The sequence below is a fragment of the Pygocentrus nattereri genome, chromosome 7 (assembly GCF_015220715.1).
Source record: "Pygocentrus nattereri isolate fPygNat1 chromosome 7, fPygNat1.pri, whole genome shotgun sequence".
NCBI classification, from domain to species: domain Eukaryota; kingdom Metazoa; phylum Chordata; class Actinopteri; order Characiformes; family Serrasalmidae; genus Pygocentrus; species Pygocentrus nattereri.
In genome coordinates, this window is record NC_051217.1 from 10714496 (window position 1) to 10730235 (window position 15740).

Here is a 15740-nt window from a genome sequence, read left to right on the forward strand (position 1 = left end):
ACTTGATACATATCATTATTTCACTTTTTCTTGCTACATTTTTGCCCAGAGGCCAGTTATTGACCACACATTACATCTTTTTCAACATGTGGAGTATTAGTACCGACACTTGGAAAACTTATGAGTCAATTATTCACCTTTGTTCATTTTATTGTCTCTGAAAGTATTAAAGACCTGCAAATACTCAATTCTGCAAGCATTGATGAACCGTTTTTCTCGTTAGATGAGAAGGTTTGCAGCCTTGCTTTTAATAAACATCTGAATTAGTTTATTTTATAATGTCCTTTAGGGTAGTGAGAGGCTATATTCTACGTATCTTATCACCTTGGGCTATACTTCCAAAGGGAGGATATTTCCCAGATTAAATTCTGCTGTTTGAATTTTGCTGGGCATTCTGCTTTCTTGGGGTTTTCTAAACTAACAGACGCTCATCAGGTCAGGCTGTTTAGGCACACTGTCTCTAATCCAACAGCACTGTAGTACCTCTTGCTTGTGTTCCGGCTAAACGCATTAATGGAACATCTCACTAACACGGTGTTAATGCGTTTGCCACATCTCTGGCCAATTTAATTAAATCCGCTGTCTTAAAATAACTGGTTTGACTCATGATTCATGAATGATAGACCTCTCAGGAAAGAGCCACGACAGAGTAGAATAGAACAGTTTCATTAGGCTCTTTCCTGTGTTACTACACAAACTGAATTTTCACTTTCTCCTTCTCTTTTCTTCCTTTCCATTCCATTCCTTCTTTCTTCTTTTCGTTCTTACTCCTCTCTCTCTCTCTCTCTCTCTCTCTCTCTCTCTCTCTCTCTTTCTCTCTCAGACTCTTCAGCAGTCTAGGAGAGCTCCACACCATCTCTCAGAGAAGTTACGGTACCACCTACACCATCCGGCCGGGCAGCCGTTACCCGGTGACCCGTCGGACTCCCAGCCCTGGCTCTGGCTCTCCAGACCGCTCTGACCCTCTAGGACCTATCCGGGGCTTTGGCCTGGCTACCTCCCCCACTACTCCCCCCACCATCCTCAAATCCTCTAGCCTCAGCCTGCCTCATGAGCCTAAAGAGGTGCGCTTTGTAATGCGGAGCTCCAGCGCCAGGAGTCGCTCCCCATCGCCTGCCCATTCCCCCGGCCTGCCTGCCCCACTGCTGACCCTGCGCCCCTTCCACCAGAAGCCTCTCCACCTGTGGAACAAGTACGATGTGGGCGACTGGCTGGTGAGCATTAATCTGGGTGAACACCGTGAGCGCTTCCAGGAGCATGAGATCGAGGGCTCCCACCTGCCTGCACTCACCAAGGACGACTTCGCCGAGCTGGGGGTGACCCGCGTCGGACACCGAATGAACATCGAGCGCGCCCTGAAACAGCTGCTGGAGAGTTGACCCCTCGCCCTGCTGCGTCTGTAGCTAGTCTCACCACAAAGTTCTCTTTTTTGCCACACTTTTCCTTCATCATTTTTGCATGGGTTTTGTTTTCTTTTGTGAGTTTCGTTTAATGTGTCCTTACTTAGGCCCTGAGTCATCTTATTAGTTCAAAGGAAGTAAGCCCCACCTCTTTAGTAGCAGTTTCGCTCCAAACCCCTCCCATTTTGCTACTGGCAGACGATTAGATGGGTTCCGTTTATTAGAGTGGGGCTCAGATTTGCATGATTCCCGTGTAGAACACCTTATCAGTGAAAGCTTGACTTGCATTACTGAACACGATATTCACCCTCGGTTTCCATACCTCCTCTCCTCCCTCTTTCCCCCCTTCCTGTACCCTTGGCCTATCGCTATCTGCCGCTTAAGGTTCTCCCAGTCATTCAAAGAAAAACAACAAAAAAAACAACAACAAAAGGAGGGATGATGTTGGAAGAAGGAAGTTCAGTTGCCTTTCAGAGTATTTTTTAGTCGTGGATGAGCAGAGTGGGTGTGGCTGGGTCGTTTCTACTTGCGGCCTGCCCCCTTCTGGCTGAGGGACGTATTACATCTGGAGAATGTTAAACCAACACTAGTGGCTTTTTCATAATCAAGACATTTCCTTTGGGGTTCCAAAGGGAACGTGACATTAGATAGGATATCTCAATGTATTTGCATAGCTTTGAAAAAGGAGAGAGACTGAAAAAAGACAAGATGAACTGTGCAGAAGTGCACTAGTCTCTCTCCCTTAGATGATGTTTATTCCATCAATAATTTACTCATTTTTACCAATTATATACATATATATATTTGACAGAAAAGTATATAGATATATGAATATAACATTTTGTCAGAAATATAAAACTTATATATGGTATTCTATATAAAGACAAAAAACACTGTTGAAAATGACTTTTTTTCCTACTGGTCATCCTTTTATGGACTGTAGCATGAAAAGTCACATCTTGAGGTGTGACAGGTATCAGATTTGTTAACAGCGCATTGTACCATCCCCTTTTTTCCACTTACTTTATTTGATGAGTTTATGTAATTTACAAAACTTGGTCTTCCGCCTACAATTAGGGGGTCCCATGGTGGAGAGTGTGTTGGATTGAGCCCCTGTATCTCACACACAAACACACACAACTAAGTACTTGACAACATCTCTGTGACACTGTCAACGAACAGCTCCTCGCACACTCGCACACATGAATATTCCTCCATATCAAATTTTACCCAAAGTCTTAACCATCTTCTGTGCAGTATTTTTTATTTGGTGATTTTTAGGTAAATTTGAGATCAGCTACGCAATAAAAGAGTGTGCTTGCGTGTTTTTGTGTGGTGTGATGGGGCCACCGTGGGATGTGAAACATCTTTACCCTACATGGTAGCTCAGCTGCATGTTACTGACAGATGTTTAAGATCTCATAAAAGAAACAGAAGGCAGAATCTATAATTGTAAGAGATTTTCTGAGCCACTACACAGGGGCTCGTGTGGCTCAGGGGCTCTTCAGCTCAGCTCTAAAGCACTGAAGCATTTCGGCAGTTCATTTGGGCTTATTTATTTATTTATTGTTTTCTGTTAAACCCCATCATAGGTGGATTTTGTAGCTTGTGAAATATACTGCTTAGAATAATTTTTTATTAATTACCTTAGACTGAATTTTAGAAAGACTAATAGATGATGACACTTAAAAAAAGCTGTCCTTTCAAAACTCACGACTGTATATATGGACAAATTACAAATTATTTGCTTTTTATATCAATCACAAGCAATGTATATATGATAGTTTTCATATAAATTTTTAAAAATCAAAAAATATATAGATCTATATATGAATGTTTGGCATATATGCATAGTTAACCACCTGTCGAAAAAGGTGAAAAAGATTTTATCCTTTGTATGGACCGAGTTTGGGGATGATTTGCACAAAACAAGGTGCTAGCATTCAAGCCATCCATTCTCATTCTCCACTTCCATCACTTCCATCTTACCTCTAAGAATACAACACACACGTTTAATTCAGTGTCACTACGCATGTGCGCAAACACACACAAATCTCACCAGTTTATTTACTTTACTTTAAGAAATGTTGGTACCAGAAGAAAAAGACATGAGTATTAAATGTCTGAATAAGAACTGACATTAGACATTAGCCTGTGTGCTAAAATACCTAAACACCAACGATTCATCACTGATGTTGGAATCCACAAAGTGAGTTCAGACATGAGAGCCAAGGACAAGTCCTCTTTTGCAGAATCCATGCATCTTTATAATGAAACCTTCTGGAGCCACCCCCCCATGTACTTGGCAGGAACACTGTGTTGTAAATCCGCTATCCTGATGGCTATGTTGTTTTTAGAATTAGCACCTATCATCACTTTGAGTCCTAATCCACATCTCAGAGCCTTCCACTGCGCCCTTCTAGCATATGGGCTTGGATGCAGGTGGGAATTCTGGTCGCCTAATTTACAAAGTGGACTTTTTTCATTCCTCCACTTGGATGAGAATAGTGCTAGAGAAAGGGAAAGGACCAACCTCACCTCATGTCTTCACAACCAAGAAAAGGAAAACTGAAAACTGAACATAGCATTTACTCCCTAGTCCATATATGGAAACTTTTTGATGTCACTGCTTTTGTGATGTCACAAAAAGCAGTGCATTTTATTATGACATGGGCTCTTTAACTGAATTAACATTTCAGAATTCAAACTTCTTTAATAATGAAGAAGAATAATTAAGAACTGAACAAAACCACAGACAGAGGTAATGCCTTTCCCTTTTCCCTCCTGTATAAGGCGTCCAAATTGTTTAAGCTCTGAAGCTAGAACGTTGCAGAGGGAAAGCTCTGAGCTGATTTGGAGATGGAACCCTGAGAAAACTGTGACTTACATTCACGTCCTCCACTGCAGACCAGCATTTTTTTTTATATCATACTTGGAAATGTGCATCAAGTAGCTCTTAATTGAACTTAATCCTGGAAATGAGCTTCTTTTCCAAAGCTTTTCAAGCTTAGTAATTAATTTAAAATCTAGTTAAAGTAATTAAACCTATTGTGATTTTAATTTGGAGAGGAGGAACCAGCCTCTAAAATAGATGATTTATGGTTCTGTCCATATAAAACAACGTACATTCTTGTTTGCTTTAAGAACACCAGATGCTGTTGATTTGTGACTGTCTCTCCTTCCTGAGAGAGACAGAGGAAGATAACTGGTGTTGTTCTGCTCTGCTTTGGATTTTACACGGACATCCTGAGCCCATGAATTATGTTCACAATCAGTCCTCTCTTTGAACCCATAACGTTCATTTGCACTGGTCATATTCATATTCCAGCACTCTCTTCATCCCCTCTCTTTATTTTGGGATATTTATTTTTGTGTTTGTGTCTGTATGGAGTGATTAGTAATTACAAGTGAAAGATGAAAAGAAAAAAAAAGAATGTGCCAAAAAGTAAGTAGTTTTTAGCTTGACAATAGTTCTGTTGAGGTCTAAAGCTGTTAGAATCAGCACTATGGTGCCACCTCCTGGAAATCTTGAGAACTCCAGACAGTTCCAGCTGCATCTCTCATTGTATCTAGTGCAGAAGGTTTTTTTTTCCTTCGAGTAGAAGTCAGATACATTTTTATGTTTTGTAAAGTATTACACTAACCTGTAACTGACCTGGTTTTATGGGCTTTTCAAGGACACTTCAGTTCTGGGTTTGAGTATTAGTTTTGTTTTGGCTGAACTCCAGCGAGCTTTTGAGTGACTGACTGCATTAGATTGACTTTCCCCTCTTTCCCCCTTCCTCTTCACTGATGCAGCTCAGATACAGGAGGGCTTTGATTCTTTAAACAAAAAAAATAGAGTGACAATGGAAATTGCAGATGATTTCTTTGTAACTTTACCATATTTAACAAAAATGGTTGGGGGAAACATGAAATAAAACACATCATTCACATTACCATGCTCTGTAGAGTTGTCACTCTTGTTTCCTGACCAACAAAAGCACAATAAAAATGGTAAGAAATGCATTTCCCTGGTGCTTAAGTTATCATTGTTTTCTAATGGCTTCATCATGCTCGGAAGAGTTCTTTTTCAATGTGTTTCAAATCCAGATGACAACCCAGTTCTCAAGGCTTCTTTATGTGAACAAAGTAAGTAATAGCTAAGCCAAAAATCAGTCAATTTACTGTGACCTTAAATGTGCATCAGCCAAGTGTCCAAAATATTGCACTGGAGCAAAGAGGCTAAGTTGCTGTATGTAATCTTCTTGAGATTGCTTATCAGGAACTTCACTGATTTTTCATGTCTGCATAATTCAGTGATTGGAATGCAAAGTCATTCACAGTGGTTTGATGTGAAATCGTTCAATATAGAAAAAAATTACCGACTCAGATTACTTTAGTATAGTTGTGATAGCCATGGGTTGTGAAGTCTACAATGCAAATATAGCCATTTACTGTCAAAACCATAAACCTACATGAGTCCTAATTTTTTTTATTTGATGTTGATATTGGTACAGTAGTGCGTACTACTTTGTTTTTCAATACCCTGCATGTATCCCTCTGGATTTTACAAAATATGTTTTAGGCCAAAATTTCATCAAAACTACTGGAAAACTTCAGGCAGCACCACATCATCATCATCATCAACTTTCTGTGAGGGAGCTTTTAGAAGAATTAAACGCCTCAGTCTGGGTCGTCACATGCACTGTTAACAAGTCTGAGTCGCTAAGCTTCTCGGGAATGGCACATTTCACATCAAATCTCTCAATGACTTTGTTAACATCTTAATGACTGTTAGACAGAAATTTTGTGAAATCGCTAGAATTCCCCTTAATCAACTCAACACGGCGTAAGCGTATGATGATCAAGGAGTATACAGACACGAGCAGTAATGATCATACCGCCACAGCAAGCCTAAAGCTCACACAGCTAAAAGCATACCCAAACTAATTTAAGCAGCAGTGTTTAATTGCAGCACATACAAAGATGTTTCCATGTGAACATCAAAGGCTCAATGAAAAAGCAGCTGTAGCAGGAATGGGTTTCCAGTCTAATACACATAGTATTTTCATTCCTAGTCGAGAGATCTTATCTTGTGACTTACATGGATGTACATAGTGCTTCATACAAAAAAAAAAAAGTCATAAGTCCTCTTCACAGTTTGTGCAAAGATTACGCTGGTAATCATAATATTGATTTTACATTATACGCCTTCTAATGTTGGCCCTAAATCATCATTTGTCTACCACAGGACAAACTGTTTTAAAAAGCTTGTTTTTAAAAACATGTGCACCTCATGCAAGCACCTGATAACCTTTAGAACATGATTATGAGGGGTTCCACCACCAGACTAATGCCACACAGAGCATTACTAAGCACAGTTTGCTAGGAACTAGTCCTTTTACATTCATTTCTACCATTACAAACAGTTTGGATACCTACCAATGCTTCTCACAGGTTCAGAAGAACACAAAACATCAACAGTGCTACTGAGGCATTTCACTGTAATATCACAGGTGTGAAAACATGCCGATGTTACAGTACAATCTCTCCTCACCCCTGCATATTTACAACATGCTGCCAGCTCTTGTTCATGAGGTCCTTCTTCCAGGAATGTAAGTTTTGGTGAAATACCAACACCCCACTGGACTTCAATTAGCTATCCATCAGACTGACATTTCTTTTATGAAAAAGCCTACAATGAATGCATGTAAAATCTTGACACATAAAACTTGAGTATTCCATGTAAAGTCTGTGTATTCCATACAGAATCCCAATAAGGTATGTATGTCATAGGTCTGAGGTAGAGCTTTGTCCCAGGTGTTTTCACTTTGTATTCAGGACAGTTAGTGAGCAGCCATGATTTAAACAATGTCAAAACATAGTCTGGCCAACATTCAGCATAACAGTTACCACCACAATCAGAGAGAGAGATGATCAGGCTGATTCTGTTTTTCCCTCTTTACATTCTTCCTCCTCTTTATCAGATGATTCTTCTTTGCTCTCCAGCTCAAAATTCTGCAGCAAGGCAGGAAGCACATGTTGATCAATCCCAGCGTAAACCACACCAACACAGCTTTAACACTGGATTATAGCAAAGACACAAACCTCCAGTTCTCTCATGACCTCATCCATAAAGTCACTGGAGTTCTTCTTGTAAGACAAGGCCAGGTTAATCGCATCTTTAAAAACCTGGAAACACATTTCATGGTCATTCATGTGAAACAAACAGTTTCTTAAATATGTCTCAAAGCTTTAAATGAGAACTGTTTAAATACCACCTTAACCACATTTGTACCATCAGCAGCAGATACAAAGTAGAAAGGCAGTCCCAGCTTCTTAGCAAAATTAAAGCTCTTTTGTGTCACCCGCATGTCAGCTTTTACGCCATCCATAAGCAGTGTTGAGAGATACAAAACAAAATAGCAAAGACATAAATTAGCTTGTGACTGTAAGCATGAGGAACATTTATTAGGAACATTTTGAAAATGAAATAAGAGTTATGATCTCACCATCTATTTTGTTAGCCACCACCAGACACGGGATTTCTGGTCTGTATTCTCGCAGCTCTTTATACCAGTTGGGAAGATTCTTGTAAGTTACTTTCCTCTGCACATCAAAGACCTATGTAAAATATGGAAATATATCCTGCTCACTTCTCTTAGCATGAAACCACTGTCCAGTTGTCTAACATACATCAGTGGACTGTTATCATTACTACTGCTATACTAATTGTAATTCAAAGAAGTTGAGTGCAGTTTTAGAAAACAGTTTACCATGATACAAGCATGTGCTTTGTGGTAGTAGGAAGGGTGCATGCTCTGAAACCGCTCCTGTCCTGCTGTGTCCCAAAAATCTGTTATATAAAAAAACATTTTAGATAAACTCACATGAACCACTTACATCCACAAAGTCATTGTTTTGACAATTGTTTTTTTATTGACAATCAAATTTCATACTGCGGTTTTAAACACTAGATTTAATGTGATCTAATGAACCCCCAAAATGAGACTAAACCTAGTCTTGGACTGCACAGCATTCTGAAAGGAGATTCTCCATTGAAGAGAAAATATGTTCCTGGGCCAGGCTTAATCCCTGTCTGGGAAACAAACTTCAGGCTACTTCCAGGAACATATTGACCAAATGATATTTAGCATTTTTTATATGGGCATGAATGAGTTAAACTTCACATAACACTTTTCAATACTGAGCAAGTTTGGTTCACAGTAAGCACAACAGACAGACTGGCTTACTTACCAACTAGAATAGACCTCCCATTGACTGTGGCTGTATATTTGTATAGAGTCAGGGCGTAGGTCGACAGCTGCTGAGGTCGACTGACAGATGTGATAGGAATTTGATTACTTTCCATAAACTACAGTTCCATATAAAGTAGTAGAGACAGGCAGAAAGAACAACAGAACAATAGATAGATAGATAGATAGATAGATAGATAGATAGATAGATAGATAATTAACATTACTCTTAAAACAGGCAGTTCTTCAAGGGTTCCTTAGTAAAAGGAATTACTATTTTTTTCATGCTTAAATGGTTCAGACTGATGGAGAATGTGTTGTATATGGTTCTAACTACATAACACGAAAAAGGGGTTTGCTGCAGTTACGATGCCAAGCTTTTAACAATAGAGGAACCATTGTGGTGCTATATGGCATCATTTAAAAAAAAAAAAGTTCTATATAAAACCATTCATAACACGTTCTACATCAGTCTGAAGAATCATTTCACTATACAAAGACTCATTTAAGCATGAAATTGTTTTATATAGAAATCAAGGTTCTAAATAGAACAATTCCCTTTACTAAGGAACCCTTGAAAACATGTCTTTTTTAAAAAGCGTGGATAAATATGTGTCAAAGGATACTATCCGTCCATGAGGAATCTTTCCATTAACCTGTAAGGCAAAAGCGTGAAGATATTAACCTAAGACATCACGTATTTAAGCGCCATTATAGATAACGTTAGTGTTGTAAACATAACCTACATAGTTAATCAATGCAAATTTGTGGCAACGCAAGAAAACATTCTGTCCATATTCTACATATTAAAACTACAACACACAAGTCTCAAAATGAAGGCACTGAAAATAAAAACTGAGAAGTAGCCAGCAAAGCCTAGTTTAGATTAGGAATCGTCACTGCACAAAACACGACAACTTACTTTGATTTCCCGACTGCACTGTCGCCGAGGCAGATAATTTTCACCTGCTCATCCGTATCGTATTTTTCCTGTTCTAGCTCAGGAATACTGTTTGCATCCCCCGCCATTCTCGGAAAGGATTACAGTTAGCCAGCACGCAGAGACACGCAACGTCTGTTTACTCGGTGCGTTGGCTAACTAACGCTAGCTAGCTTACGAGAAGCCAGGCAGCAGTGTAACAGTCCGGTGTCAGCGACACAGACCCAACCAAGGTTCTAGCTAACTGGAACATAAACCCATATCAGCTTTTCACCTCTGCAAAAAAACAACTTAAGCTGCAGCTAGCTAGCTGAACTTTACCGGCTAGCTATAACTTCGGTCCTTACGAAGCTATCATAGCTAACTGACGTTATCCAGCTAGCTAGCTGTGAAAGAAAGGTTAACTAGCTAACGCTAACGAGCTTATAGGCTCGTGTTTGTGTTAGATAACCCAGCGCAAATCTTCAAGAGCTTTAATTACAGGCCGAGAAACAAGAACGGTATTATACTCGAACTAGCTAAATGTCTCAGTAAAACAGCGCAGCATATTGATTTAGCATATTGAAGTTAGCTTGCTAGCCATTCGCATGTAATCCCACTGACTGTTTCTATGCAACGAGACGCTCACGGGAGCGAGCGGAAACAGTTCTCTTCGGAGAGAGAGAGAGAGCGGCCTCTGCTGTCCAACGGTGATATCACATAAACAGTTACTATGTTCTGATAGTGTTCTCCATCTAACGCACTCTTTCATTCTTTTAAAAATGTATTTTATTTAATCTTATTTTTTTGGTTCATTTATTGAGGAGCATCGTGATGGTTGTGCATTTCTGAACGTATCTTTATATGTTTCAGAATCAAGCTCAATCTGCGTGTACAACAGCAGAAGGAAGGAGTTTGAGAAGCTTCATGACAATGTGCATTGTAGATTCCCCGGACACCGGCCAATCTACGAGTCCACCATTTTACTACAGTTATAAATGGGTCATTTCATATATTAATATTTAATTTATACAGTTTTCTCGAAATTTCCTAAGTAAATCACAAGCACCATATGTTTTCATTAACTTCCTTTTAAAGATGATTGACACAACATAAGACAAATCATTGAAGTGAAAGCGGACTGAAATCGAAACTAAAAACATTAACTGCGCGACTTCACAGAAGATGGCATCCAAATTTGCTTCAGACTTTTCTTGTCCTGTGTGTTTTGAAGTCTTCACTGATCCGGTGTTTTTGTCTTGTTCTCATAGCTTTTGTAAAGATTGTCTCCAGAAGTTCTGGGAGCAAAATGAAAACCTACTCTGTCCAGTTTGCAGAAGAAGATCCTCAAAATCTGATCCTCCGAGGAATCTTGTGTTGAAGAACCTGTGTGAGGTGTTCTTACAGGAGAGAGGTCAGAGAGCTTCAGCAGTTTCTGAGACTGAGGCGCTCTGTGGGCTTCATAAGGAGAAGATCAAGCTCTTCTGTCTGGAGGATAAACAGCCTGTGTGTTTGGTGTGTCGGGACTCAAAGAGGCACATCAATCATAGCTTTAGACCCATTGATGAGGCAGCGCTAGATTTCAAGGTAAGACATTCAGTATAGTTCAGTAAAAATTCAGTGAGGAAGATAATAATACCCAGTGAGTTCATACATACAAATTCTAAATCTACCCCTGTATAACTGCTGCCTTAATTTATAAAGTATATCATTTACAAAGTAACACTTTGTCTTTAGGTATAGACACTTTACATCATATCTAGTTACAACAAATTCCTCCTTCGTTCATGGTGCTTGTAAAAATACTTTCACTAATAAAATAATAGGCTAACTATTTAATAAGTGACATTTGGTGAAATATTGCTATTCAGCTTTTCTGAACTTGTAAAAATTCCATTATGTTTTTTTGTTTGTTTTTTTGCTGTTGTTTTTAGGAAGAACTCCAGCCAAAACTGCAACCTTTAGAGGAGAAGCTGAAAAATCTTCAAAAAGCAAAGCAGTCCAGAGAAGAATGGTCACACCACATAAAGGCATAGACAATTTGACTCTTTCTTTATTTATTTTTTAAATGTATTTTATTTAAATTTTTCATAGTTTTTAGTTTATTTACTGAAGAGCTTTGTGATGGTTGTGCATTTCTAAATGTATCTATGTATGTTTCAGAATCAAGCCCAGCGCGTGCAACAAGAGATAAGAAAGGAGTTTGAAAGGCTTCACGACTTTCTGCGAGATGAAGAAGCCATCAGAATAGTTGCCTTGATAGAGGAAGAGGAGGAGAAGAGTCAGAAGATGAAGATGCAAATTGAGGAACTGGATAAAAGTATATCATACCTGACCAGTTCAATCAAAACAATAAAGACAGAACTGAACAGAGATGACACTGCTTTTCTTCAGGTAAGCCTATACAGTACATCTGGTTTAACAAAGGATTTTAAAATGTAGACAAGTTTAAAACCTAAAACTTAAATGCTCCTTTTCCCTGCATTACAGAACTATGCAATGACAGCAAAAAGGTAAGCAATGTGTGTATGTTGTGTATGTTTTTTTTATTCTGTGAAATTCTGAAACCAGGTGAAGGTGTACACATGCTCGTTTAGATTGAGATATGTAGTTGCTGTCAGAACAAAATCTAAGAGTAACACAGGAGAAGGAAACACATTCTTAACTTTCAGTGTAAATTAATGTAAAAAGATTTTATGGCAGATGTAGAGTATTTCATTTCACCATGACATTTTGACACAGTGTAAAGGCTGCTGGCATTTTCAGGTTACGTAAAAATAACAAATATGGAAATGTTTTGTTTTGACAGAATAAATCTTTTAATGTAGAAAATGTTTAATTTTTGTTAAGAATATATTTCTTTAGCTCTCTGTCTCTGTGAGGCCTGTGGTATGTTTGTGTGTGTTTGTTCTCTTCATGGACATCATTTACCTTGAGAAGGTCATTGTGATGGAGATGAGGGCTTGCATATGCCATCTGCAAACTGAACTACCAAACAGAGTGGCACATCCTATAGTAGTGGAACCCTGTACTTCCATAATTATGTAGCTTGATAAACGTTGACTTTGTGGACGTTATTGGAGAACATTTGAGGTTGTGTGGTCTATCCAGTGATATTGTGTTTAGTTATGTTTGTTGGCCAATGCAAGTGCAATGCAATGCAACAGATTAAAATTTTACATTATTGGCCTAATATGTTTCATCTGTATACTAAAATGTTGTTCTAGAACTCAGTGTAACCTGAAGGATCCAGAGATCCCCTCTGGGGCTCTGATTGATGTATCAAAGCACCTTGGAAACCTGAAGTTCAAAGTGTGGGAGAAAATGCAGAGCATTGCTCAATACAGTGAGTATACTTGAGTACATTATAAATCCCAAAGTCCATTCTTACTTTTTTCTTATAACAATGTAATGTTTGGTTTTTATGGGTTATATCAGATAATAAATTTAGGTTTGGACTTTTGTAGTTTGCAGGTGTTTTAACATTTAAAATTAAATGCCATTTGTGAACAGTGGCCATGGCTGTGTTATCTTTGTGCAGCTTTCCCAGGTACTTCAGTGGCTCACTGTTGTCTGACCAAGAGGCAATCAGAGAAAGAATGAGAAAGAGAGAGAGAAGCAGTGAAAAAAAGGGAAGGTGGGAGGGGAGAGGGACTTCTGTAGTCTGGGACGTGCAGACAGACGTAAACCTGAGAGCTTGGCCATGCCTAAGTGATGCTTCACTCATCCTCATTGTCCTCGAGGTCAGGGAAGACGCAACAGCTGAAATAGCCACAGTCAGTGTTACTTTGTGAGGTGCCTCTCATTTGGGCACCACTGACACTAGCCGAGATTCAGTGCTTGGTTATGACTCAACCCAGCTAGTCAGCAGTACTGCATCCTGCAGACTATGAGGCTTCCACTCCAGGCCCAGTACAGCAGATCCAGCAGGTACAGAGCTGGTTCCTCTGCTTCCTTGGTCAGGTATTTTGCAGTATACTAAATTACACTGAGCTAAACTACAGTAAACTAAGGCTACATTCACATTGCCAACCCAAATCCAATTTTTGGCATATCCAGATTGTATCTGGTTTGATTTTTGATAGTCTGGATATTCATATTCATTAACATATTCATTTTTTGCATATCAGATCCAAAACACATTTCAAGACAGTATGAAATATGAGATGTGTATTTTTACTGATGTATCTCGGTCTGGATGCTCTGGCGACCCATATTGGATTTCAAAGTGTCTTTTGCTTCACTCATAATGCGACAAACAATGACAATGTCAAATCCAGAGTGAATGAAGTGCTGGGATTCAACAAGAGCATCATATGCTCATGTTTATGCTATATAATTTTGAACAGTTTGGAGGGCGACATGACACTCCATGTCCATTTCTCCTGCATCCCCATTTGACATCTGTGTCACCAGCATAGCAATGTAGTTACTGACGCCTACTTTGTTACAGCAACCCAAGCAGATAGGTTGGTGTTGTCTGGATGTACAAATCCAATCAGATTACTTGCAAATAACAGTTTCGACAGTCTTCTCAAAATATCTGATTTGAGAAACAAATCCAATTTGTCTGCAGTCTGAATAATAGCTTTAAGGCACTCATGCTGGAGCTACAGCATGTTTCCAAGCCTCTCTCAGCTCCCAGTCAGTGGACCCACCCAAGCACACACACACACACACACACACACAGACACACACAAAACACCAGCATGATCGAGCACAGTGCTTTATTTTAACACCATCACTGAAAAGACAGCAAATAAACAAATGTCTCTCTCTTTCTGCCCTATTTTGAGCTCTGTTTAGTTTTGGGTTTACAGTGAAGTTAGAATGAACAGAGTAAAATATCCATGTTTGTATGTCTTTATCATTATATAAATTAAATATATTAAATTATTAATATCCTCAATATCTACCTCTCTCGCTCTTGTTCTCTGGCTCTCTGTCTCTCCCTCTCTCTCCCTCTATCTCCTTGTAGTGCCTGTGATCTTGGATCCTAACACTGCACCACCAACTGCTGTTGTCTCTGAAGATCTGACCAGCATGAGATTCAGTGATTTTGCCCAAGTGCTTCCCAGTAATCCAGAACGATTTGATTATTATGAATGTATTTTAGGTTCAGATGGCATCAACTCAGGCATCCACATCTGGGATGTTGAGGTTAAAAACAATACACAATGGTATGTTGGTGTACTTAGAGAATCTGTCCAGAGAAAAGGGGAGCCTCTGGTTGAAACTGGGTTTTGGGATCTGGGTTATTATGCTGGTCAGTTCATTGTTGACAACTCTGGAGTGAAAAACCAGCTCTCACTGAAAAACAGAGAGCTTGAGAGGATCAGAGTCCATCTGGACTGGAACAAAGGAAAACTCACATTCTCTGACCCTCTTACTGACACACAACTGCATTGTTTAAGAATTTCTTTTAACGAGAGAGTCTTTCCCTATTTTTGGACCAAAAGCACAGTTAATCCAATCAGAATTTTACCAATGAAGACTTCTGTAATAGTGGAGAGGAGTTAGAAACTCAACACTAGAGACAGAAATACAGATGATTATATTAACATACATTTCACCTTGCATTTGTGTTTTTTGTGGTGTGACAGCAGAAAATAAGTTGTTGTTGTTGTTACCCTTACAATAATAATTACAAATATAATGTTAATAATTACTATTATTATTTTTATTAATAATCTGCTTCTGTCTTCTATATTTTATCTTGGTTATCTTTAACCTCAGACTATGTGACTAATGTTTTTTTATTTAAATAAACTTTAAAAACAAAAGCTGAAAATGCTTAGTTTTCAGTGTCTATCTAGTCAATGGAATGGAAGTTTAATTGCTCCCCTACAGACTTGTCAGATCAGACAAGTCAGACCATATTTATTTAATTTCGAATTAGAATAGCCATTCAGTAGAAGTTATTAATTTTTCAATATCAGGAAAAAAGCAGAAAACATATATTGTACAGAAAAATACACAGCCTCCACAGCTAAATATAAAATCAATTTTGGTCACATGATGGCTTCTTAACAGCTACACATCCTTTTAGACCCATAAGATTGAGTTGTCTTCTCTCAGTGGAAGGATGGACAAAAACACCTGAGGATTTGTTCAGATCTTAAAGAACAATAGAGCTTAATTTTCTGCAAAGATGAAAGCTTTAAGTACTGTTTATCTGATGGT

General features: G+C 38.8%; 3 protein-coding genes across 7 annotated transcripts in view; 2 read left to right on the top strand and 1 right to left on the bottom strand.

Moving 5' to 3' along the window:
- shank3a (SH3 and multiple ankyrin repeat domains 3a) overlaps positions 1-5408 on the top strand; it is a 284439-nt gene extending 279031 nt beyond the window's left edge. For 3 of the 5 annotated variants that reach the window (XM_037539957.1, XM_017718888.2, XM_017718970.2), the window contains one exon: positions 824-5408. In XM_037539957.1, coding sequence (XP_037395854.1) covers positions 824-1379 — 556 coding nt within the window. In that variant the 3' untranslated portion in view covers positions 1380-5408. The remainder of the gene's footprint in view (positions 1-823) is intronic. The other 2 variants (XR_001858864.2, XR_005130467.1) reach the window with 2 other exon arrangements.
- A 921-nt stretch (positions 5409-6329) lies between these two features.
- Positions 6330-10216, bottom strand: rabl2 (RAB, member of RAS oncogene family-like 2). The gene is made up of 8 exons (XM_017719717.2): positions 9561-10216; positions 9265-9294; positions 8640-8719; positions 8159-8238; positions 7895-8006; positions 7664-7761; positions 7491-7574; positions 6330-7400 (listed from the first exon to the last, which is right to left on the bottom strand). Exons 1-8 carry the CDS (start codon positions 9665-9667, stop codon positions 7320-7322), a joined length of 672 nt encoding a protein of 223 aa, XP_017575206.1. The 5' UTR covers positions 9668-10216; the 3' UTR covers positions 6330-7319.
- A 380-nt stretch (positions 10217-10596) lies between these two features.
- LOC108440603 (tripartite motif-containing protein 35-like) lies at positions 10597-15124 on the top strand. The gene is made up of 6 exons (XM_017719591.2): positions 10597-11144; positions 11492-11587; positions 11721-11951; positions 12048-12070; positions 12785-12903; positions 14536-15124. Exons 1-6 carry the CDS (start codon positions 10743-10745, stop codon positions 15075-15077), a joined length of 1413 nt encoding a protein of 470 aa, XP_017575080.1. The 5' UTR covers positions 10597-10742; the 3' UTR covers positions 15078-15124.
- Positions 15125-15740: the final 616 nt, after the last annotated feature.